Below are 25,121 nucleotides of genomic sequence, written 5' to 3' on the forward strand. Positions count from 1 at the left end.
ACAGGAGTCAAACTCCTTTTCCCCGGCTTGATGGTACACGCAGCAATGCTGGCTTCCAGCTGGCTGACTGCTCACCCACAACAAACTCTTTTGTTACCACCAGATGCACACCAATACATGAACAGGCTGGTCCCTGCAGGCAAGCACGTGGCTAACAGGCTGAGGTAATTTTGCTTAACACAACAAAAGCTTGGATCATGCTAACCCTAAAAAAATTTAATTACTGTACTACTGTACTTGAACAGCAACAGTTGCACAGTTATTATACCTCACCGTATTATATCATCATACCGTTTTAGTCATTTATAGGTGTGTTATAGTGATGTAAAGAGTATGTTTATTGTCACTTAGAAGTATTTAAAAAGAATTTCTCTTTTTCATAGACTTTGATGATAAAAGTTGTTTACATTGACCAGTTTGGCATTTTTGATGATCACAATAGGCATGTTGCTATTAGACACAAGGAGCAATGAACTCCAGACATTAAATCAAACACAACTTCTGGCTGTGAATGTTGTGATCACTGGTTAATTTACGTCACAGTTGATGAATTCCAGATCTTGGTACCCACTACTCTAGACAGTCTCAAATTTTTCTTTGTTGTACCTTTGTCAACAGTTTAACTAACTAACGGTGGTTAGAAATTCAGGACATTAGAGAGCAACAAGGAGAGGGAGGAATAAATGAAATCTTATCATCTTACCTTAAAAGTTTCCAGCTGCTGGTTTATGACATCTGTCTCCATCCCAACAGGCCCTTGAGATTCCTCTTGCGCTTCCGCTCCAGCCATCTTCTGTGTGAAAGTCTGCAAATTTGTGTAGAACTCATCTAGGTGTTTTAAAGTGTCTTCAACCTGCTCTTTCCTGCCATTAGCCCTGTCCATCAGCTTGCCACTCTGCTTACTCAGGGCCTCTAGGTCTCGCTTCAGGCCCAGCAGATCTGGTGAGGCCTCAGATTCTAGCATCTTCTTGCAGTTATCTTTGGCATTGGCTGTGTTGTTCATCAGATCTTGGAGTTGAGACATAAAGTGTTGCATGGCACCTTTTTGATCTCTCAGGGTTTCCAGGTCTCTGCCCACTGGGGCCATGCTATCCAGCTCATCATCCAAGTCTGCAAAGTTGGTGAACATCTCTCGAATGGTGTTCTGGAACTGGCCGATGCCTTGCAGTTTGTTTTCCAGTGTGGAACAGGTTTCTTCAACTGCTTTGCTGATAGAGCTGTGCTCTGTCTCCAGGCTGTGTGCCTGAAGGAGGAGATCTGTTACCCCTTCAGCATCTGGTACATCGACCACCAAGTCTTGAGCTATACTTTTAAGGTTCTCTATCTGAGTATGGACACCTTCTAGGCTTGTTTGCTGGGCCTTCATATTAGTCAAGTTCTTGTTACTGTAAGCCTGGACACCAAGGCTAGAGTTACTTTCCAGTTGCTTTTGGGCACCTTCAAGTTGGCCTTTGAGTTCTTTTTGAGTGTCACTGAACTCCTTTAGCTTCTGGGAGAGCTTTTCCAATGATTCCTTCTTGTGTTGCAAATCTCCTGCCAACTTATCCATATTCTTCCCAATGATCATCTTCTCGTCCTGTACCGCATCTACGTCTTTTGTGGCCACCTCCAGAAGGCTATCAGCTGCTGCGATCAGCAGCTCCATCTGACCTCTTCGTTTGTCCACATCTTTCTGAAAGGCCTTCACTTGTGAGAGGGAGCTCTCAACTTCCACAGGATTAACACTGAACTTCACCTTGTTGGACCTGGCTTCACACTCCTGCAGCCAAGAGCTCAAGTTCTCTGCATTCTCCTTGTATTTGTTGGCTCTCTCCATAGCAGTGTTGAGCTTCTCTGCATGCTCTGAGGCACCTCTTTTCACTTCCTCCCAGTTAGACCTGAGGGCTGAAAGCTGCCCTTGGAGTGCCACCTTTTCTGCCCCCTCTGTGCTTTGTAGCAGGGTCTCTCCCTCTCTCATAATGGTGCTGTATGGCTCCTCATGTTCACTCAGGGCCCTCTGGACAGCACTGTGCTCCTTAACATTCTGTCTGAGAGTCTCTACTATGGCTGAGATGAACTGAGGCTCAGCTTGCTCCTGGAGCTTTTGGTCCAGCCAGTCCTGGAAGTCTTTGGATGTTTGATAGAATTGCTGTGAGCTGGCAAAGGCAGAGTTGAGCTGATGAATCCGCTTTCCTGGTGAACACAAAATTTGTGTTTAATGTCAAATAAGCAATTTAGACATTACAAACCAAACCCCTCAGCTATTGCTATAGTTTACATTTCCAAGTGTGGAATCTTTTTTACAAAAGAAAAACCTGCTGAGGCTATATTCTGAGTAACAACATTCAGACAGTTAGTAGTACAGCTTAGCTACTGAGATTAAGTTATCACAGAACAAAAATTCTTTCAAACAAATGCAATATAACAGTATAGTCTAAGTAGTCGTTTGGCAAGTCTCTATGACTGTAAAAGTATTCATTAATTAGATGCAACAAACCTGCTTTTTCTTCCAGTAGCTTGAAGGGTTTGGAGACGCTTTCCAGCTGTTTGGTGAGGTTGGCTCTGAGGTACTCTTCAGTGACTAGATTTAAAAGCTCAGAGCACAGACCTTCTGCCTCCTTCAGCTTCTTCTTCTCCTCACATAGCTGAGTCAGGATGGCATTAGTGTCCTTCAGCTGCTTCTTGACCGCATCAGGTTGTGTGCTGAGGGCCTGCTGGTCATTGAGCTGAGACTCTAAGACAGCTGAACTCTCCCCCAGGCTGCGTAGAAGCTCCTGGAATTGTGTGGTCATACCCACAGCTTGCTCGATAAGGGCATCGCGCTCAGACAGCTGCCCTGTGAGATCCTGCCACTTCTTAGTGATAACAGATAATGGTTCCATCAACTTCTCAACTGCAGGGTCTTGTTTTCCTGATGTACTAGTGATAGCCACAGCAGCCTCATTCAGCTGCTCGTACTGAGGCCTGCGCCCTTCAAACTCTTTTTGAAGAATCTTAATAGAAAATTAAGAAACATATTCATAATTCATATATATATTTATGTGTCTGGTGAGTAATGTCAGTTATCTCGTCATTCTCATTTCCCTTTTTTCATAGTGTTTTAAAGATACACTTTCCAATGAAGTCATTAGGTTAAAAATGACTAAGGATTAATAAGAACATTTTCATGGAAGAAATGACTGTGTCAATGTTTACTTTCATTCTAAACGTTTTAGGTTTAGGTTTTCTCTATTATAACCAAGAGTGTGGAGAAAGTCATTGCAAGGAAAATTTCTGACTGCTAAATGCTGCGGATCCCATTACCTGTACTTGCTGCTTCTGAGTGTTGAGCATATTTGGGTCCACAGACAAGGGCCCCAAGACGCTCATCATCAGCTCTTTCTCTTGTAGCCACTGGGAGAGCTGCATCTGGGTCGTCTGGAACAGCTGCAGTGTGCGGGAAGATTCCTCCAGGTGTTGCTTCCTGTTCTCCATAGAGCCCATGACCTCTTTCCATCCTGCATCTATATGTTAGAGCAACACACAGACTTTCACTTATAACTCTGTTCCAGGAGAAGCAATACACAGCTCCTGAAATGAGGCCTCATATGCTTTCACTTGAGTGCAAAGCTAATGCAGAAGATTGTAGGTGTGCAAATTTGCACCTGGCCAACACCAGAGTACTGAAATAGATTCATGAGCTTAGATTAATGGTTTGGAGATGACAGATGCATACCTATCTGATCCAGCATGTGCTTCCATTTTGCTGTTTCTGGTGAATCAGGGTTTTCCTCTATCAGGTGGAGCACCTTTTCCCTCAGCTGCTGGTACTGCTGCTGTTTTTGTTTCATCCTTTCCTCATAGGCCTGCATGACAAGATATACAATGTAGGCATTCCTTTGTCTTCATAAACCACCACAGCTCAATTCCTTCTCCCTTTTGAACTTGAATTTATGTCGCGCACACAAATGGCAGGGTAACAGTACATCATTTATGAGGGGAGGAAAATATACATTGTTGGTAACACTTTAACAAGAACTGTCCTGTGCAGTGAATGTACAATTGATCAAATTGTTAAAAACTAAATCTGGTAATTCACAATTGATTCCTAATTGATTACCAATTCATTCCTAACAGCATCAAAACGCCCTTACGCAAGACATCTGTTTGTTAGCACAGCTTAGGCTTCATAACAATAATTAAAGTCATACTATGTTCTAAACTACATCAATTTGCTAGAAACAAATATCTGGATACACTATAAGTTGGCTAATAGATGGTTTTGGTGCAGATTTACAGAGATAAAACTTGTTGTGCTTGTTAGCAATGTTAGCCTAGCATCTCCTGTTCTAAACTACAGAGGCCAACTTCAGATATCAAAAATGACTTGACTAATAGACTACATCTGGTAAAAACAATAAATCATGTTAACTAGATTTTGGCCAAACCATCCCTTTAAGTTGCTAAAATATTCATTGTAAGGCAAGTTAAAGACAAACTGAGCATCTCCAAAGCATCTGTATTGGATCTGGCAAAATAGGATCATAAGAACAGCAGTATCTCTACCTTCTGCTGTTCCATCTGTGTTTTTACTGAGTCTTTTGCCGTTGGCTCAGAACTCCAAGACGCTGCTGTCTTCTTCATATCGTCCAGCCACTGCAGCATGGACTCTGCCTCATTATGTGCTCCTCTCACCTTCAGCAGCACAGAGCTTAAATCTGAGGACCGAGCCTTTAGCAAGTCCCCAAGGTTCCTGTATTCCTCGCTGATGCACACCATGTTTTGCTGTACCAGCATCAGCTCTGTGGGCGGCCAAAGCACAGACAAAATCCTGTCATCAACTAAACTTCAACAATCCATAACTCACTGTAAGCAGCTCGACCAAAAAGGGAAAACAAAACATATGTGCCCTCACGGTTTGTGTCAAGGGGAAGGCAATGTGTATTTGTCTTTGCGCTTGCAGTTTTAGGCTTATTACATTGTATGGAATTTATAACCCTCTGCTGAGATGCACAGTGAAAGCTGACACCATGTGAACTTCGAACTAACCTTTGTTAGTCAGGTAGGCGTGGCCTCCTGGACCTGAACCATTAGTGACTACAAATAAAAATAAGAGTACATCATATTATTTTATTATATCTGCTTGAGATCATGCTGAATAAACTGCCTTGTGTGAACATGTCAGACATAAAAAATACAGTAAGTGAGCTCGTAAAGTCCTAAAAATACTCTTTAGCAATACCTGATTTGTGATGCATCTTGGCTTTGGCTGGGGATGTCAAAACACTGATTAGGCTACAAAGTGCAGACCCTTTGCTATTTATATCTTCGACAGCGGGAGCTTTAGCAGTCCATTCTTCCAGCAAGCCCTGTAGGGAGAGAAATCACGATTGTGAAGCATCGTACACGCCAAACATGCAAAATGCAAGCATGTAATTCCTTTGCCAGCACTGCTGTGAGAAGGTAAACTTGCTTTAGTAGCATCAAAAAGACAGAGCCCATTCATGTCTGAAAACCGATCAAGAAGTGGCACAGCTCTGAGTGGCAAAGCTGTCTTAATTGAGGCCCTATTATTGTGAGATCTCTGGTTCAATCCCTAGTGATGTCTGATTAGGATTTTATTTTTAATGTAACAGAATAACAGTAGATACAGTATAGCATGACAAGGCATCTCTGAAAATGCTTAGTTTCTTATAGCTATAGTTAATAAATGACAACCTATCCCCAATAATCTCCTTTAAATATAAACAAAAATAACTACTTTGTATAAGTAAGTGTTTATGTGCCAAACCCTAAACCTAAGCATTACTATATCATCAATAATAAAATGAAAGATGTTTTTAAAATTCTGCATCGTGTTCATTCTTCATCTATTTGCACACACACATACCCACTGATGTACCTCTTTTGCCAGCCCTGTGCACTTGTCTGATAAGCATGGCCTGACTATCAGAAAACAGAATAATGAAAGAGTAAGAGGGCTTACGCACATTGACTTTCTGCAGGTCTTTTCCCAGGCCCTGTTCACTGCAGTTGGGCTGAACCACAGGCACTTGGTCTTTTGTCTCCTCCAGCCACTTCATTAGCACCCCTGTGGCTGCTTTGAACTCACCCAGCTGGTCCTGGCATGACAAAACCTCCTCTTCTCTGTAATAAACAGTGTCAGTGTGAACATATTGTAAGATTTTTCATGACACAGCAGTATCCCAATAATGAGGTTAAATGGGCAGGTGGTCTTTTTGATTTTTTTTATATATGAAAGATATATAGATATATATGTACTGTATTCCTGAGCCAAATTATATGTATTTCAGGGTAGTTACTCTATCCAGGTATAACAGGCACCTCTTAAATCTGAACAACACTTACTTCTCTTTAATTGTGTCTTTAAAGGCAGTGAATGTGTTAGACAGGTTCGTCATTTTGCCCTGAATAAGGGCTTTACTTTCTTCCAGGCCTGAGTTGGAGAGCTCTTTTGACAGTGTCTGCAGTGTTTCCATGTCCTTTCCATGTTCAGCCAACTCTTCATTCGTGTCCTACAGATGTAGATTTGGAATATTTTTAAGTAAATCGACATCTCAATGACTGAATACCTTAGGGAAAGAGTGTTTAGTGAATATCTTGAGATATACCTGCACCAGCTTTGCAAGCTCGTTGACGTTTTTTCCAGGTCCATCAGTCTCGGAGAGAGCTTGTGAGCGTTTCAGCACAAACTGCTTTACTTTCTCAGATGTCTTCTCAAACTGCTCAACCTTTTCCTTCAGCTGCTCCATCTGCGACACCTTCTGCTTGTGTTTCTCACAGGCATCAGCAAAGCGCTGAGAAAGACCCTCCATCTTGTTCTGGAGCAGCACGGCCGCTGTGGGCTCTGCGGTATCCGCAAACTTCTTCACCTTGGCCTTCATGGCTGAGATGCTGCTTTGTCTGCTGGATATGTCCTGCTCCAGGGCCTGAGTATGAAAATATATTTTTTTTACGTGCTAAAGCAAACCAATGACTAGATCCTTTCATTTTAACCATGTTTAGCTACACTTTTCATTATATGGTTTCTATAGCCAAGAAAAGCCAAAAAAGACAACAAAATTTATCAGCCAAGCATAATAATGCCAGTTCATTATGCCTGGTAATTCTGTCTGATTACAAAAGAGAAGAAGAGAGCAGTTGTTACTAGGCTCAGTGACAAAGAGAAGTTTGAGTAAGTCTGTATCACAACCATAAGTTATCCTGATGGGCTAGAAAGATCAGCCCATGTATGCAACAGTACAGCATGAATGTTGCATTTTAAAACGCTGAGTGAAATGGACTGTAAAATATGTCAGCTTTCCTCATATTTCTGCATATTATACTTTGCTACTATGCTACATAGTGCAGCATTGTGTGTATTTACAGACAAAGGTTTGGCCACCCATATTCAAATGACACATTTTGTTGATAAAGTACAAATAAGTAAATAAATACCGGAAAAAACATAAAAGATATATGCATATATGCAGAGCCCAATTCTTATTTATTTTCTCTTTTTAATATATAGGAAAATATAAATAACATAACACATTTCAGGTTAAGTTACAACATATCTAATGTGCCATTATATTGCATATACATTTAAACACTGTTTAACAATAAACAGTGATTGTGCTATAAATATGCAGATGGTTGCTTTCTGTATAGCATGAAAACTTAACACTTGGAGAATTAACAACATGTAATCTGACCAAAGGTGCCCAAACCTTTGCATAACACTGTATGTGTCTGACAAACTACCATGTTAGCACATTAATATCCAGCATATCAGTATCTTCTGTTATTTCACCTAAAGTGGCAACCTTTCTTATGTGAAGATTTCCTCATTTTTCTTGACAATGTTGAAAATAAAACTTATTTTTAAATGTATCATTCTGTAAATTTGTATGTGTTTTTAGCGTTCTACCACCAGTTCTAAATCCTTCTGACCGATATTCACTTTTTTCCTTTTCTTTTTTCTCCTATGGTTTTTCCTCCTTATTTACTTATAGTTGGAATGCACATGTCTACTGTGCAGGTTTGACCACTCCTCTGCTTGGTGTTTGTGGAAATATTGTGTATAAGTAAACAGTCAAATACAATGGACAACAAACAGTGGGTTCCTGTTTCAGGTTGCACAGATTTCTATGCTGGGAACACTACTTTGGACACCAAACATATCTCGGTTGATTTACTGTGTTTGGGCTTAGGGATGAAACACATTTGAATTACATTTTCTTCTTTAACCCCTAAAGAGGTAGCTATAATTTCTGTCTGTGTTTTGTTTAGCACAGTGAACTTAAACATAATATTCTAATTCTACTGTATTACAGTAACTGTTCTGACTATAGTTTATGCCTACAATGAATTTGGTTAAAAGCGGGTTGACTGGCGTATCCACTTCCTAAATGGGTCACTGAAAAGTAAAAAATGGCTAAATGAGGATCAAGGAAGAAACCTTTACCAATAATTATTTTTTGTTTCCTTGTCTGACTGATAAAGGAGTAAATAAGAGTCTGATAACTGATAACTGCTCTTGGTGAATAAAGGTCACATACCGCCTCCTTGCTGAGTGCATCTGCGATGGCAGCTGAGTCTAGAGGTACTTGTGCATCCTTCTCAAGGCTCTCCTCCACCTTATCCATCCAGGTCATCATCTCATCCAGCCCATCCTGTACGCTCAGTGAGCGTGTCAATGTCATCTGTAGCTTCTCATTGCGGTCGCTCACTGACTTGGACAAGTTATCATACCTTTCTACAATGTCCTCTAAAAAAAATAAAGTTAAATGTGAATGAGAGAAATGCACTGACAAAAGATTGTAAGTTTAACAATAGGATATACACTTATATAAGGTGCAAAGTGTCTATATAACTATAGACACTATGAGGTCAATCACATTTTCACACACTATCCATTATTCCATTTATGTGCAACTGCTTGCGAAACTTAATAGAGATTCCATAAAGGTCAAGGTGAGCATGACTCACCCACTGCTTCCTGAATTTCATCCTGATTGCTCAGCAGATCCCCCTCTGAGGCAATGAGAGCATCCGCTGTTTTGCGTAGCGTCTCCATGGCAGCCTGGCGACCAGTGGTTTGCCCTTGAAGAGCCTGAAGTAGACAACTGTCGGTTAGAGTGACTATCACGTTTCCCAGAGTTTCCCCAATTTTTTTATTAAATCACTTTTACAAATATAATGCAGCATAAACAGCCATCAGAAACCAGGGGTTCATTGATTTTTTTTAACAAATGCACAGATGTAGACTTTTTTAAAGCGAATATATACAATTTTCCTTTTATTTTTCTTTTATTTATTTGCTTCGTTCTTGTTTTACTGAGTGTACACACACAAATGCTTATTTTCCACATAAACACCTGCGTTCAATACACAAAGTCCTCGCTAAATAGATAATGAGGAGGAACACTGAACTCTGCAGGACTGGTGTTTGACACATGAACTAAACACAGAAAACATGACTTTTAAAGCAACATTACTTAATTTATATTGGGCATGTAAATGAACTATGAACCCACTCATCAAATGAACATATTTTGAGTATTTTCACTTTTTTTTTAGCTTTTTTAGCTTAACTTGTTCTATGGTCAGTACTACAGAGGTATACTAATTTTGATGATAAATACCTACAGAAGAAACAGATAGCATTTACACAATTAATCTGAACATAAAAGTGAGCTGTTGGACAACTGACTGAACAGTTTGAAACAAGAGAGTGGTACAACCTATTCAAAGATTTTTGATGACCCTCTAACCCACACTAACAATCACATTCCAGAGACCAGTGCCATTGACTCTGCATTCAGCTATTTGTGCCTTTGTGCTGCTGTGAGTTTTGAGAGGCCTATAAAAAGCTCTGTTGTTTTAAACAGAGGGGAAAGACTGTATATGGAGAGGCTGGTGGGCAGAGTAATGACCTCACAGACCTTTTGGGACTTGACAATGTGAGAAAATTTTGAACAGGCTGTTGTGAGAACAGCTTTTCCATTCACTAGATGGAAATATTTTGACTGCAATGGTGTAGCTGTGCAAGACGAAGAGAGTGTGTGCGAGGGTGCCCCATGCCTTGGTCTCTTCCAATTGTCTCTGGAGTGTCTGCGGATCTGCAGCAATAGGCTCAGACTGCTGTCTTCTCGCCTCCTCCTCAGAATGATTCAGCCACGTCAAGAGACCACCAGTAGCATCGTCATACTTCTTGTACTTGTCAACCACATCTTTGAGGTTGGTGCCAAGCTGGTTGCACTGAAACCAAAGCAGTTTGTTCAAGTACACACTAGAGACATTCTCAAATCAGAGTCATATGAATTATCGTTATTTATTGACAAAGATATTCACTACATATGAAAAAGACATTCATTTTGGAACTTCAAACCAACTTTTGGTCTTTTTCTGTGGTGCTGCACAAGGCTTTTGAATTTATTTCTACAGAAATGTCGCCATCTGTTGGTTAAGACTGCAAGACACTGTACTGCAGCATAGTATAAGGCACTGCTAAACTCTTGCCCTGCACGACACATGGCTCAACATAGCTCTTTAACTAATTATCTACATAGCTTATTAGCTCACCAGCTAATTATTGAGTGTTGTATAATGCAGGACAAAAGTCAAGAAAAAAGAAATTTAAAACACTTAAAAGCTATCTAATAATTGAAATTAATTGTGAGCTGCTCAAAACCATTAAACATTAAGAAATCCGTAGGAAATACTGGGGAAACATGAAAATATACATTAGAAATCAAGTGTGTGGGGTCGGGGCTTAGTAAGAAATAGGCAGGATAGAACGATGTCAAATTGAGACACCGCAGTGACCAGTGGGCATGTCAACACCTGACGGGTCGCCACCCACCGCTACATAATAGTGGAAATAATCTTCATTATTTTATCATCAGTTCAGGCAGAGTTACAGACGCAGCAGAACTGAACTGAAAGTCTAGGGGGTGTACAAGACAGTCTTGGAGTAAAAGTGTAATTTAGCAGCATTAAATAGTTATTATTGGGCAAACCACTTGTTTCCACAAAATGCTACAATGAGTATATCTATTCATTGGGTAAGGAGTGGGATAAGGATAACAATAGTCTCTTCAGTATTTTGTTTCCATGTTAGGGCATTTTTCATTATTTTTTCAGATTTGATGTGTGTCTGTTTTAGCACTTAGATTAGGATTTTGGTCACAGGATTTTGCTGCCAATCATTAATATACATCATTATTGACATACATTTTATTAAATATAAATGAAGTCTGGTGCACAACTAATATTCTGTCACCTGATATATCACAGAATAATTGAAATGTCTAACCATGAATCTGCCAATCTGTCATAATTAAATCATTCAAAGATGAATGACGGGAGGGTTAATGAAACATCTTAACAAAATAATCTCTGTGTATCTACACGGAATACAATGACGTGAAAGAAGCGCCATCTAGCGATCATTATATGTCAGTAACAGCTGTCTTTCGGATAAATGGGACTGGGAATTCAGACTTTTTTCCTAAAGGTAGGAGACGATGGCTTGATACTACAAGGTTGGAGATTTGATCTGTGACTGGCGGTGGGCAGGAGGAGTGAAGGGGTGTCTCCTCCCTCAACGTTTAAGGCTGAGGTGAAGCAAGGCATCTAACCCCAAATTTGTGTCTGCCAACTGCAAAACTAAAGATGCAAAGTTTATATCTTGGCTGGTCTGACTAGATTTGGTGAAAAAATCTGTGCAAATCAAAATTCACAGGTAGTGATGGCAAGCACACCTACCTGGGTGTGCAGAGCTTTGTACCGAGCAGTAGCAGAGTCCAGCTTCTCCTTCACAGCAGCACACGTTCCTGAGGTGTCTACCTCTAACAGTACCTCTTTCTCTCCAGACTCACTGCGGCTACAGGTCTTGGCCACATCCAGCACCTTCTGGCCTGAGATTGTGATGAAACGCAAGTCTCCCTTGTGGGAGATAACGTCCTCATAGAAGCTCTTTTGCCTCTGGAGGTTCTCTTGCAGAACTTCTAATTGGCCAGCAGGAGCTCCCAGTTCTTCCATCTGCTCCTGAGCTTGCTGCAGCCAGCCCTCAAACTCGTCACAGTCGCCCTGAAACTTCCGCAGCTCCTCCTGTACACTTTGCACTTGCTTCATCTGTTGCTCAGCCTGGGTCAGCGAGGTCTCGTAGCGCCCCCTCAGCTCCTGGATGTCTCTCTGGAGCTTCTCTTTTTCAGCAGGAGACAGAACTTCCACCTGTTTGTCCAGCAGAGCCTGTGCCGACTGGGTGGCAATAATCAGCTCCTGCTGCTGGGAGAGGATGTTTTGGTGACGAGCCTGTAAAGGCAGAACAAGATATGAGATCTAAAGGACTATGTATTTTATTTTGTCTAGATATCCCCCTTACAAATGATACAAATGATAATGACATTCTGAAACATAAATGCTATCTTCAGTCTTTAATCTATATCACTTGCTTACCTTAACCTTCTCAAACTGCTGTTCCAGATCCAGTTCTTTGCTGTCTTCACTTTCACCTGGCCACTTCGGAATAATATCTGTACTGTTCAATTCATTTCCATTCGGATCATCTTCTTGTCCCATCACTCTTTTTGCTGGAGTCTCTATGTTTCCATTTTGTTTAGCCAGTGGGTCCTTTTGTGTTCCTCCCATCTCCTTCTCTGTCCCAATGTTGGATATCCAGTGTAACAGACCCTCAATCTTGTTTTTGCTCTCTTCAAGTTGTTCCACAGCTGCAACCTAAACATAACCATGAAAGTGTTTTTCCTGGGTGAAACTGACTACAGTATTGTCCTGTTATTGTAAGTATTCATTCTGATTTATGACATGTTCATTCTAAAGAGGAAGAAGAAAGTATTGAACCTTCTCAGTCTCCTGTTTGATAGCAGTAGTAACTACTTTCTCCAGATCTTTCCTGGACTCCTCGGCTATCTGGTTAAGCATATTGGCCTTGCTCTTAGCCTCTTCCAACTTGAACTCAATAGCAGCTATCTGCTCTGGTGTCAGTTTGCCCCGATTCTCCTCTAGGAACTTCTTTGTGCTACTGATGACCTCATTCAAGGCACTTGCATTACCCTGGATGTCTTTCTGCAAGGCCTGGTATAGCCAAAAGAAGCAGACCGTGTTTTATTACATTCTGTGATTTAGTACTAGTCTTACCAATAAAACAAAATGTACTTTTCAGTAAAAGATACTAATGCTGGCGCAATGTATGTGTGCACCTGGTGCTCTTGCTGGTACTGTTGGAGATCTCCAACACTCTTTGCACTGCCAGCTTGTTGCTGGTGGCCAATGAGACGGTTCTCAGTTTGTGTTAGGTCATCACACAGCTCCTGCAGCTTGGCTACAAACTCCTTTTGCTTCTCCATGGCAGTCTAGCACAAAGTAAAACATCTTGAAGGCAATGCTTTATACTGAACATCCTTCCACACTCATAATCACACCAAGACAACACAACTGAGTATGCTGTAAACATGCTAGCCATTCAGAAAAACAGGCCTAGTTCCAAAGACAGAGAGGGACATGTAGAGGTTGTGTTAGTGCTGACTTGCTGGAAAGCATTCCACAGGGGATTCACAGAATAACATTTTGGTCCTCTGGAGAAAGAACACAGTGATTTCTTGAAGCCTAAAAAAAGTAAATGTAATTTTAGGCAGTGATCAAGCAGTGGCATTTTGTGCTGTTAAAGGAATCATGCAAAGATTGACAGACGACATCTGTAACCATACGTATCAGAAGTGTTTAGACTAAGAATGCTGATCTAGGATAAGTTAGGCCTTTTATACAGCACCTAACTGAACTTAGATCAGAGTTCTTACTCTGAGATGCCTATGAGAACTATGAGCCCGGGTCAATTCTTGTTAACAGTACCCCAATGTTAATTTTCGATATACTACAAAAACACTCTATTAAATCACAAGCTGCCTTCACACCAGGTCAAAAATGCATCATGTGAACATTTCAGAACACATTTTTACATAACCCCTGCAAGATGCAGAGTCATCCAGACCTGCTGCCGACTCTCATCTTCACGGATTTCTAAGTGGAGGTCCAGCGTGTGCCTCTGAGTGAACACTCGGTCCATCAATTCCTTAAAGGCCCTTTGAGTGGCACTGAGGGATTTCAGCAGCTGTCTGTTTTGAGATGGATTCAGAAACTGTGCATTTTCAGATACAAAGTGCTGGACATCAAATGCTGTGTCCTCCATATGCTGCTGAATTCCAGACAGGTTCTTCTCCATGTCCTGAACAAAGTAACAAAAAAAGTCATCTCTATATGGGTATGGATTAAATGTTCCATCTGTGTGCTCTTGTTGATAAAGTAAATTGTTGACACATTGACAGACACAGGCTTTCTTTTCAACAATAATCTGAAATTCAGTTGTTGGTTATAATTAATGTGACAGGTATTGGTGAACTGCAGACAAATGTTTTGACACATAAATCAATAAGATTTAAGTTCTGGTACCTTATTTTGCTGAATTCTGTATTTGACTAATTCCAGGTCATCAGTGTTCATGATGTCAAGCTTGCTTATCATTTCATAATTATCTTGAATACAAGATGAGAGTTTATCAAGGGAACAGAGAAGATCCTGGTATGTGGACTCCAAATTTATCTGAAACATATCCGGACATGGACAGTAAACAACTGATGAACTTTCAGTTAAATATGAATCCTTCAGTTTTATCAGCTCTATGCAACTATTTCTTCTCATTTAAAATAACACAGTCTAATTTCTCACTAGACCTAGTCAGACACTGACCTTCGCTTTGCCAAGCGCTTGGAGAATTGCATTACTTCTTTCATCTGATAACTGGCAAACCTCTGTGAATATGTTTTGCAAATCTACAAAGACTGTTGCCAAATCCTGGTGGATTTGTGTGGGAGTGAGTTCATCAGCAGAGTTTAGAAGTTGTTCAGCCATCCACAAATCTGAGGTTAAATTAGCAGGAAAAGCTGCAAGCTGTGCTCCCAAAGACTAGAAACACAATTTGTGGGATTAGTCAGAATAGAAGTGAAAATGAAAATGAAAAATGAAAAAGGAACAGAGACAGATGGAAATGTGCAAAGGCCGCAAAGCAGACCAAAAAAGTCTTTAAAAGTTGACAGAAAAGGCATTTCCGTATTTAATTAGTCGGAAAGTACACGGCTGCATCAATGGACAAACCTGAGTGTTTTCCAGTTGGCAGTGTAAAGCTTCGATGTCTGTAGTCAAAGGCCCCTCGGGCAACAAATCATTTCTGATATCCTCAAGAGCATCATAGTGGTCCTGAAGTTTGCCAATGCACTCCAAATAATGCTGAGTAGAATACATCTGCAAATTATTCAAAAGAAGAAACATATTTATCTTGTCTTAGTCAGTCATAATATGTCTTGAGCAAAATGATTAAAACTTGCATATAAAACTTTAGTCTATTCATATATTTACATTAAAATATGACTCACTCTGGGTCTGACTTTGGCCTCCTCCACTTCCACCATGGCTGAGGCACTTGTCTCAGAGGGCTGCTGATGAAAGACATCTTTACAGTCTTCAGTTGTATTAAGTGTGGCCTCAGTCTCAGTGCTTTCCATATGCGAGCCTTCCTCTTCCTGAGACGTGCTCTCTAGGAGACAACTTAAGTTACCCAAGATTTCTTTCAGCATTGCTGGGTCTTTACATGAAGAAATCCCCTGAATTGCCTCCAGGAACTGTGACTGAGTTAGCACAGTATGAGATGGAGGCCTTTGGTCATGACTATGACCACACTCTTTGGGTAAACAATTCTCTGTATTCATTCTCTCATGCTTTTTCTCATCTTGGAGCAAATCTGGATCTCTGCAGTCAACAAGGCCTTGAGGGATATTACTTTCATTTGAAGACTGGGAGATATGCTGAATGAGATTAACACTGCTGTTGATGGCTTGACCTGTTCTCTGTATCTCATTCACATTCGCCCCTTCCTTTTCAGTCTTGGGCTTTTCACTGAAAGTGTTGATATCACTGTTAGGATGTAAAGCTGGAGGGATTTCCCTCAAATCCTTAGTGTCCAAAGTCGTGCACAAATAGTCTCTGCTGTGTGGTTGTTGAACACTGTCTGGGTCTGGGGTTCTAGCAAAATTAAGCAGGGTTTTGTCAGATGGATTTGGTAGTAGGGTAACTGGCAGTAATCCAGCAGGCACTGATGGCTGCTCTCCTACATGGCAAGTCGGTGCTGGTGATGATGCTAACTCTACATTTCTATTGGACACTGATTTAGTGAGCCAAGAGGCAACGATAGCTGTCTCAGCATTATCTTTAGCCTGGGAGTATGAAGGATTGGATATACCATCTCCACTTTTAACATTACCCAAAGTTACAGCTGGCACCACTTTTAAAAGCGGTATCGTTTTTGTAAGGTCTGGGGAGCAAGCTTGTGACAGGTCCATACACTGCAGTGTTATGTCATTGACATTTTGATTTTTGGTGTCAAAATCATCCCTTGTGGAATTGCCCGAAGTGGGTCCACCATGACTTAACAAGGACTCTTTAAACGATTTGAGGATATTACCTGCTTCTGACTTGTATTCATGTTCAGGTCTTTCTTCTCCTATGCTAGTCTCTGTAACAGTACATTGATCAATGCCTTTCTGGTTTATCTTTGTTTGACTATTTTCAAAATATTCCACATGGTGAGACAATACATTCCATTCCTGAAGATCAGCTTGGCTCCCTGTAGCTCCATGCTCTGGTGTCAGAGGTGGTGTGACCCATGATGATGAAAATGATTGATTATGCATCCGTGTATTGACATCTTCAATCTCTGATTGTACAAAAGATTCATCACTAATGAATGCACTTGCAGTTTTCAGTGACTCACTACCATGCCATTGACCCACGTTAGGAAATGTGTCCAATTTTCTTTCATCTGAACAGACATTGCTTTGTGATGAGCAAGATACGCCAGAGTCACTCTGAACAGGGCTCGCCATCTGGCTTACTGCTTCCTTACTGTGTGCCACATGCCCCACCCTGGCTAAAGAAACATCATGAAAAGCACCAAAGGCAAAATACATTTCATTTTTCTCAGTCTCCTTTTGTGCTACATTCCCCAACAATGTAGCATTTCTGTCTTGTTCAAAGTCAGTATTCAACCCATCTTGACCCAAATTCTTGAGGTCCTGTGAATCACTGTTGTGATCATCTAAATTCTCTATCCCAGGAATCACCTTAGAAAGGCTATCACTAAGTATCGTCAAGGGGTGTGATGAGTCCAGACTACTGCTCATCTGAGCTGTGTTTACTGGTAGATGAGTGGGTTCCACAGCATTTTCAGTTCTTGGCAATTCTTCACTGAACTGCTGACCAGTAAAGTCAAGAACATGAATCGCCACCTTTTTGTCAGGATCTTGTTGTAGCACATTCTCAGCTTCCTCAGCTTCCAGCATGCCCAGGCAAGGATCAGATATACTGCAGATGCTCTTCTCCTCTGGACCAAGAACTGATTTTGAATCAAGGACAATACTGCCAATGTCTTCAGTAATCACATCCGTCTCCCAAGCCTTGGAAACACTGACAGTTCTTTCGGAAGCTGAGTCACCCATTAGGTTCTGCTGCTCCATGATTTGCAAGGCCACCTTAGATGAAATGGAGCCTTGCACCAAAGCTTGTTCAGTCACTGGCATTGTGGCCACCTTATTTCCTATGACATCTTCTTGTTGAGGTTGCAGTGCGAGTACCTGCGACACAATCTCTGTGTTAATGAGGCCCTTATCAACAGCGGCATTAAGGTCAAATTGCTTTCCAGGTGTAACATCTAAAACACTTCCTTCATCTACTTGGGCCTTCAGAAGATGAACGGCATAGGCTCTCTCAAACGTATCATTCCACACACCTTCGCACTGTGGGTATTCAGAGGTCATCTTTACATTTTTATCTGATTCCCCGCGAAGTGCAGAACAGTCTGTAGAGCTGCCCTCTACTTTTGTTTCAGTGGCTGATTTAGAACAAAGAGTTGGTGAAGTCTGCACTCCAACAGAAGGTGGAGCTAATGTATGCACACCATCATTTTTGTGGAACTGAGAGGAGGCATCTGAAAAGGTTTCCTCTAGAGTACTTTGACCTGTTTTGATATTTGTCTCTGAACCACTGTCTAAGGAAGTGCTCAACATTTCTCCTAAGTTGGCAGGTCCAGTAGGTAATGTTTTCATATGACCTTCCTTTCCATCAGAACCCTCTGCAAAGATCTTCAAACCACTCTGTTCTGGAATTGTTTGTAGAGGCTTATCCGTTTGCATGATTTCCAAATCGACGGAGGGTGCAAGGTGAAACTCATGGACAACATCAGGATTGTTCTTATCCAGAGATGAATCATGACTGAAATGTGACGGGGACATCTGCATTTGTATAAGAGACTCAGTTAGTGTCTTGACAGCATCATCTCTGTGCTGTTTAGAGGATGTATCTGAAAGTCTAGTTTCCTCAGGGGCACAATCTTCTGTTTTCATTTTAGTAGCATAACCACATGAAGAAGTGTTTTCACTTGAGCCCGAGGTGAAATTTTCATGACCATCATGTGAAGAAGTGTTTTCTCTTAAGTCCGAGGAGAGATTTTCATAACCATTATGTGAATATGTGTTTTGTCTTGAGCATGAGGTGAGATTTTCAGACCCAGCAATTAAACAATCTTCATTTCCAACAGAACCTTCTAAAGATATGCTCAATATTTCTCCTGAAACTGAGGCAAGAACTTCAGATCCATTAGTTAAAGGTTTTATACAATCTCCATTTCCATTAGCACCCTCCATAAATATCTCTAAACTACTTTCCTCTGGAATGTTTGCTAGAGACTCATCAATATGCAGGACTTCTAAATCACTGGTGTGTGTATTGTGAAACTCTTTTACAGTCTGAGGGACGTACTCATCCAGAGATGATTCATTCAGATTTTCTTGTGCATTTTTGATTCTGGCAGATAACGGAGTTGAGTCAACAGTGTTATTTGTGTAGTACTTAGAGAATTCATCTAAACATGAAGTTTCCTCTGGAGCATTATGATTAGTTTGAATATCTGTACCTAAAGCCTTCTGTGAACTGTTGTTTGAGGAAGTGGTAAACATTTCTCCTGAACCTGGGGCTTTGATTAAGATCTCTAAATCGCCCTCTTTTGGATTTCCCGTTAGTTGTTTATCAATACGTATGATTTCTGAATCACCAGTGTGTTTAACGTGAAAAGTATTTACATCCTGAGGAATGTCTTTATCCAGAGATGAATCACGTAAACCTGAATGTGAAATCTGCATTTCTTTAGAAAGTTGACATGTCTTGAGAGCATTATTTCTGTTGTACTTAGGAAATTCATTTAAAAGTGTATCTCCCTTTGGAGCACTCTGATTTGTTTGAATATCTGTAACCAAAGGTTTGTGTGAACTGGTTTCTGAAGAAGCATTTAACATTTTTTCTGAAACTGGGGCAATCGATCTAATGGTTAGAGTTTTCATACAATTTTCATTTCTTTCCGCACCTTCCACAGAGATCTCTAAACCATTCTCTTCTGGAACTGTTGCTAGGGTCTCATTTATCCACTGGTTTTCCAACTTACTAGTGGGTTTATTGTGAAGAGCATTTAGATCCTGAGAGATGTCCTTATCCAGAGACAAATCATGAAAATCTGAATGTGAAATTCCTATAGAAAGTTGAGCTAATGTATTGACAGCATCAACTGTGTGGTACATAGGTGATTCATCTGTAGTTTCCTCAGGGGCACTTTGATAAGTGTGAATTTTTGTAACTAAAGCCTTCTGTGAACTGCAGTTTGATAAAGTATCAAACATTTCTCCTGGACCTGGGGTGGGTCTGAAAGAACCCCTAGTTAAAGAGGTCATGCAATCTTCATTTTCATCAGGACCTTTTATAGAGAACTCTAAACTATTCTCCTCTGGATTTTTTACTATGAGCTTATTAATTTGCATGATTTCCAAATCCCTAGTGTGTGTACTATGAAACTCCATCGCATTCTGAGTGATGTCCTCATCCAAAGACAAATCATGTGAATCTGAACGTGAAAGTGATTTTCCTATAGAATGCTGAACTAATGTACTGACATCACCTCTGTGGTCCTGAATGGATGACTCTGGATTAATTGTGTGACTATGTGTAACTAAAGCTTTATGTGAACTGTTGTCTGAGAACATGTTCAACAATTCTCCTGACACTGAGGTGAGTCTGTCAGATCTACCCATTAAAGATATCATACAATCTTCATTTCCATCAGCATCTTCTATGGAGATTTTCTCTGAAGTCCTCGTTAAAGGTTTTTCAATGTGCATGATTTTCAAATGACTCGTGTGTGTACTGTGTAGCTCCTTCACATCCGGAGTGATGTCCTCATCCAAAGGTGAATCATGAGAATCTGAATGTAAAATCGATATTCCTACAGAAGGCTGATCTAATGTACTGACATCATCTCCGTGGTCCTGAAAGAAGGACTCTAAAAAAGTAGTTTTCTCTGCAGCACTTTGTTTTGTTGCAATATGTGAAACTAAAGCTTTGTGTAAACTCTTGTCTGAGGAAGTGTTTAACATTTCTCCTGAAACCGAGGTAAGCCAGTCAGATTTAGTCATTAATTCATTTCCATCAGTGTCTGCTATAGAGATCTCCTCCAGAGGCTTATCAAGGTGCAGGATTTCCAAATGACTAATGTCTGTACTGTGAAACTCATTCACATCCTGAGCACTGTACACATCCAGAGACAAATCCTGTGAAACTGAATTTGAAATCTGCATCCCCATAGATTGCTGAGCAACTGTATTTAGAGCGTAATTTGTGACGTAGTTAGGGAATTCATCAGAAAGAGTAGTTTCCCCCGTGGCACTCTGATTTGTTTTTAAATGAGCAACCAACGTCTTACGAGAACTGTTGTCTGGGGAAGTGTTATCAGTTTCTAAAGATTTGATGCAAACTTCCTTTCCATTAGCACCCCCTTTAGAAAACTCTGCATCATTCTCCTTTGTAATTCTCACACAGGACTTCTCAATTGGCAAGACTTCCACAACATCAATGTGTTTCAACTGAAATTCATGGGCATCTTCAGGAATGTTCTCACTTAGACATGAATAATGAACACTGGCATGTGAATCATTGGTTTCCATGTCCTCTGTATCTGACATTTCTAACAGTACTTTAGCCATTTTATTTAACTGCCCATCTAAAATCAAAAGCCTCTGGCCTGATTTTGGTTCCATGTAGCTGTTCATCATTAGATATGAAATAAATAACTGTTCTGACTCAGAAGAAGATGGCACACTAATGCAGCTTTTGTCAATGTCCATTCCATCACTGGATCTTTGAGAGCCTTCAAGTTGAATCTCACGCATAACCAACCAGGTTGAAAACCTGTCATTAAATTCATCTACACTGGGAAACATGTCGGGTATGTCTAATGTTTTCAGCAGCTCTTTTGTATATGTGTCGATCAAACCATCCTGTGCAGCAGAGTCGATATCAACTACTTCTGAGCTTTCTGGTATGTAAAGTGCTGCTATCTTATGACGGTGGCAAAGCAGCTCAGACGCCAGTTTGTCAGTGATGATTTCATGCTGTAGAGATGTTGAGACAGTGAGGATTTCTCCAGAGTGAGGCCACAGCAGGCCCATAAAACACTTCTGCTTCTCTAGAACCAACAGGGCACTTCTGGAGCTCATTAAGTCACACTGCACAGCTTCATCAACTGTCAGTCTAGACCCATTATGCGGGTTCACAATGCCACCATTTTTGGCTTGGAGGCTCAGAATTCCACTGGCAGTGTCCTGATCAATAAGGTCCTTAGACAGTGCCTCTTCAACTGTGAACTTACAATTGGTTGTAGTGTCAACTATGCCTCCTGCAAACAGTTGTGCACTTAGCAGCCTGAGCATAGTCTCTCGATCTATTAGACCTTCATGCATGGCTCTGAGAATGCTGACCTCTCTCCCAGATGTCAGAGATATACTGCCGTCTTTGCCAGACCTCACTGGCAGCAGCCGGAGTCCTGTCTCCTCATGCACAACGCTCCTCTGCATGAGCTGGATAAGGGAGACCTTTTCAGCTGTGTTGGGATCAATCAAATCCTTCCAGGTGTTCTGCCTTTGCAAGATCTGAATATATAGAGAGTGAGGAATCAGACCAAACTGAAATGCTTTTTGTAGACTTAAGCAATCTCCAGTGTAGGTCAGTCGCAAGCCACCAGTGGCTAGCTGGATCTCAACGATCTTTATGGCAAGACGCTCTGAAATAACTCCATCTTTCACTGCTGCTACCACTGGCAGGGGTTCAAATGCGTAAGATGACTTCTGAAGGCATTTATTGGCTTCATTCAAGGCTTGCAGTTGATCATACATGGGTTGATCCACAAGATTGTGCTTGAATGCATCCTCTAGGTCCAGACACATGCGAAATTCAGGTAAGATCAGTTCCGATGTTATAAGCTGGGCCTCTAGGAGACTGAGCCCTGTGCTCTGGTCAATGAGACCATTTTGAACAGAGCGGCAAACAGACAGGATTGCTCCACTTCTCACATCTAGAATCCCTTCAATGACCTGGAACTCCTGCAACACAAGGAACCTGCATTAAATGCGCATCATAAAAATGTTTTTTTGAATAGTAGATCAACAGTAAAATCTGTAGTTTACAGTGCTAATCCTTCTTCAAAGTAATATTAAACATGTACTCACCGATTAAACAAGCCTATGGACTTTAATAGTTCATTTTCAAGAATGCAAGGCAGAATTTCAACAGCAAGAAGAGTGGAATTAAAAGCTGTCATGCATCTGTGAACACATCTTTCAGTAATTTGCACAACAAAGTTGGTTAGAGACAACACATTGAGCATTACTGCGGTGACTTGAAAACCTATAAAGAAAGAGAAAAGCTCCGGGGGTTGCTGTAAAGTCAGAATGAATAAGGCTGGGCAACATTAAACACTCATGCTATGCAATGTTTACAGCACACTCAGTTCATCATGTACCGTAAGTATTGAGTATTCCTGATCATGAGAGGAAACCATCTTCAACCTACATGAACAATCTTACCCCGCGAGGGTATTTACCGGGATAAGTGTGAACGGTTAGTGTGAATGTGGCTTTGAAACTTTAATTACAGTACCATGCTGGATATGCTAAAAGGTTAGCCATGCAGTTGAGAACATGTGCATTTTTGCCAATGTATGAGGGTATCCATCGCACCTGTTCAGCTGAGGGCACCTGGTCTCCAGTCTGCTGAGAGAGGTCACTGTAGGCTTGGTGTAGAGACTTTAGCTGTTCTTTCATTTCACACTTTTCTTCCTCAGTCATCCTGATGACAAAAAAAATAAAAACATGTCATGTTTTATCGGCATGTCACAATCTAGGACATGGCGGGTGCAGTAAAAAACAATGATCAATGTGCATGTCCAATGAAATGATAAACAAGAGCACTCGGCAACTACAATGTGGTACTACACACACCACAATGTGGTACTACAAAGGTATCTGAAAAGACACAATAAGATAAATTACATACTTGTCACTGTGCTTGGTTAACATCAGCTGAGTGCTATGCAGTGCTTCTGCAATTTCTGCTTTCTTTGTCTCTCTTTCTTCCATTGGAACCTAAAGTAGAAAATATTTTGTTTTGATTTGTATTACACATAGATAAAAAATGTGTTTAATTACATTTCATTTAATGTGAATCACACCACAATGTACAATTATATTGTAATAAACAATAATAGATGGAAAAGTTTAACCAAATGGCCACATAGGTTCATGTCTATATAGATACTGTCAAATCACTAATTTATAATTTAGAGGAATAGTACTTAGTGGTTGGACATCTGGAATGTTCTATTTATACAAAAACTATTTTCATATACCATTGATATTAATTTAAAATGTAAGACATACTAATTTAGTAGGGTCTTATTTTTTAAACTCTTGTGTTCTTCACTCGTTTCTACAGTTTTTCTATAGAAAAACTATTCTATAGAACTAGATTAGTAATTTCCTTGATTATTTTAGGATATAAGATTAATTTCCTTGATGTCAACCTAGAATAATATGCTCTACCTGTCTGAGCTACTGCTTCTCTTTAGTATGTAAATTATTACAATTCAATATTCATTATGCCCATTTTCTTCCCTCCTATAGACAATCACAGAGCACAGAAAATGTATAATACATGTATATATTAAAATGAAGTGCAATGCTTCTCATGACAAATGGCTTTTACTAGCACCATACAAAACAATAAAAGAGTACAGTATTGCCAAGGTGGTCATTTAATAATCAGACAAATAATGTGCTTTTTATGATCAATTATTGCAATAAATTAATATAATTTTTAATAGTTCACAGATGAATAATTAATAATATTAGGTTACATAACAATTTTTATAGGATACTTAGTGTTAAAAACCTTCAAACTGATAAAGAATCTTGATTCTCACATACACCTCCTTTGCAATGTTATTTTATGGAACCAAAATCGTTCTTTTATAGACACACTTAAAGAATCCTTTGTGCTTTTTAGAGCGTAGGACTGCATTTTTAAAGCTATTAATAAACATGTGACTGTGTTTGCATATGAAGGGCTTTTTATCACTGTTTATCATGCATACATGCTGTATAAGTCTGATGAGTGATTGTGAAACTTTCAGTGCTCGTCTTGCACATTTTCTCTTCTAGCTGAAGAGGAATGGAGAAAATAGAACACTGTGCAGCAGAACAGCCGAATAGAGAATCCAGAAACACTCAACAAATAAAAATGTAAAAGAAATGCATAAATTCTACAAAAAAATCTTTATTCCAAACATTGTACATACATCCTTTAAAGTACTTTCAACATTTTGAAATGTTCTATGATGTTGCTGTTTGAAGTTAGTTCCAACATCTCTTGAGAACCTGTAAATTCTTGAAAATACAATTAGTAAAAAAATCAAATTAGAAGAATTATTTACCTGATGCTTATTAGAGTTCTCTGTGTCGGCTTTATCATCAGTAAAAGCCTGTCCATCTTTGCTCTGGTTGGTTTTCATACTGGACATCCAGTTCAATAACTTGTTAACTTTATTGGTATGCACTTTCTTCTCCTCCTCAACAGATTTCTGAATTTCACAGAAACAAAACATCGGGGTGGAGTGAATTACAAAAATAAGCAAACCAAAAAATGCAAACCAACTGCCG

The 25,121-nt window shown here is 40.2% G+C and overlaps 1 protein-coding gene across 15 annotated transcripts in view; it reads right to left on the reverse strand.

Annotated features, from left to right (window-relative positions):
• dst (dystonin) overlaps nucleotides 1-25,121 on the reverse strand; it is a 141,782-nt gene that overhangs the window by 36,786 nt on the left and 79,875 nt on the right. For 12 of the 15 annotated variants that reach the window (XM_072677574.1, XM_072677584.1, XM_072677581.1 and 9 more), the window contains 25 exons: nucleotides 24,896-25,042; nucleotides 23,461-23,549; nucleotides 23,145-23,253; nucleotides 15,411-22,508; nucleotides 15,133-15,279; nucleotides 14,728-14,943; nucleotides 14,431-14,580; nucleotides 13,973-14,206; nucleotides 13,185-13,337; nucleotides 12,826-13,059; nucleotides 12,424-12,702; nucleotides 11,731-12,279; nucleotides 10,045-10,221; nucleotides 8,950-9,073; nucleotides 8,520-8,728; nucleotides 6,591-6,908; nucleotides 6,328-6,494; nucleotides 5,949-6,105; nucleotides 5,201-5,327; nucleotides 5,008-5,055; nucleotides 4,525-4,760; nucleotides 3,695-3,824; nucleotides 3,283-3,482; nucleotides 2,477-2,972; nucleotides 704-2,172 (listed from right to left, as the gene is read on the reverse strand). In XM_072677574.1, coding sequence (XP_072533675.1) covers nucleotides 704-2,172; nucleotides 2,477-2,972; nucleotides 3,283-3,482; nucleotides 3,695-3,824; nucleotides 4,525-4,760; nucleotides 5,008-5,055; nucleotides 5,201-5,327; nucleotides 5,949-6,105; nucleotides 6,328-6,494; nucleotides 6,591-6,908; nucleotides 8,520-8,728; nucleotides 8,950-9,073; nucleotides 10,045-10,221; nucleotides 11,731-12,279; nucleotides 12,424-12,702; nucleotides 12,826-13,059; nucleotides 13,185-13,337; nucleotides 13,973-14,206; nucleotides 14,431-14,580; nucleotides 14,728-14,943; nucleotides 15,133-15,279; nucleotides 15,411-22,508; nucleotides 23,145-23,253; nucleotides 23,461-23,549; nucleotides 24,896-25,042 — 13,263 coding nt within the window. The remainder of the gene's footprint in view (nucleotides 1-703; nucleotides 2,173-2,476; nucleotides 2,973-3,282; nucleotides 3,483-3,694; nucleotides 3,825-4,524; nucleotides 4,761-5,007; nucleotides 5,056-5,200; nucleotides 5,328-5,948; nucleotides 6,106-6,327; nucleotides 6,495-6,590; nucleotides 6,909-8,519; nucleotides 8,729-8,949; nucleotides 9,074-10,044; nucleotides 10,222-11,730; nucleotides 12,280-12,423; nucleotides 12,703-12,825; nucleotides 13,060-13,184; nucleotides 13,338-13,972; nucleotides 14,207-14,430; nucleotides 14,581-14,727; nucleotides 14,944-15,132; nucleotides 15,280-15,410; nucleotides 22,509-23,144; nucleotides 23,254-23,460; nucleotides 23,550-24,895; nucleotides 25,043-25,121) is intronic. The other 3 variants (XM_072677578.1, XM_072677575.1, XM_072677587.1) reach the window with 3 other exon arrangements.

Source organism: Salminus brasiliensis, chromosome 4 (assembly GCF_030463535.1).
Source record: "Salminus brasiliensis chromosome 4, fSalBra1.hap2, whole genome shotgun sequence".
Classification (NCBI taxonomy): Eukaryota; Metazoa; Chordata; class Actinopteri; order Characiformes; family Bryconidae; genus Salminus; species Salminus brasiliensis.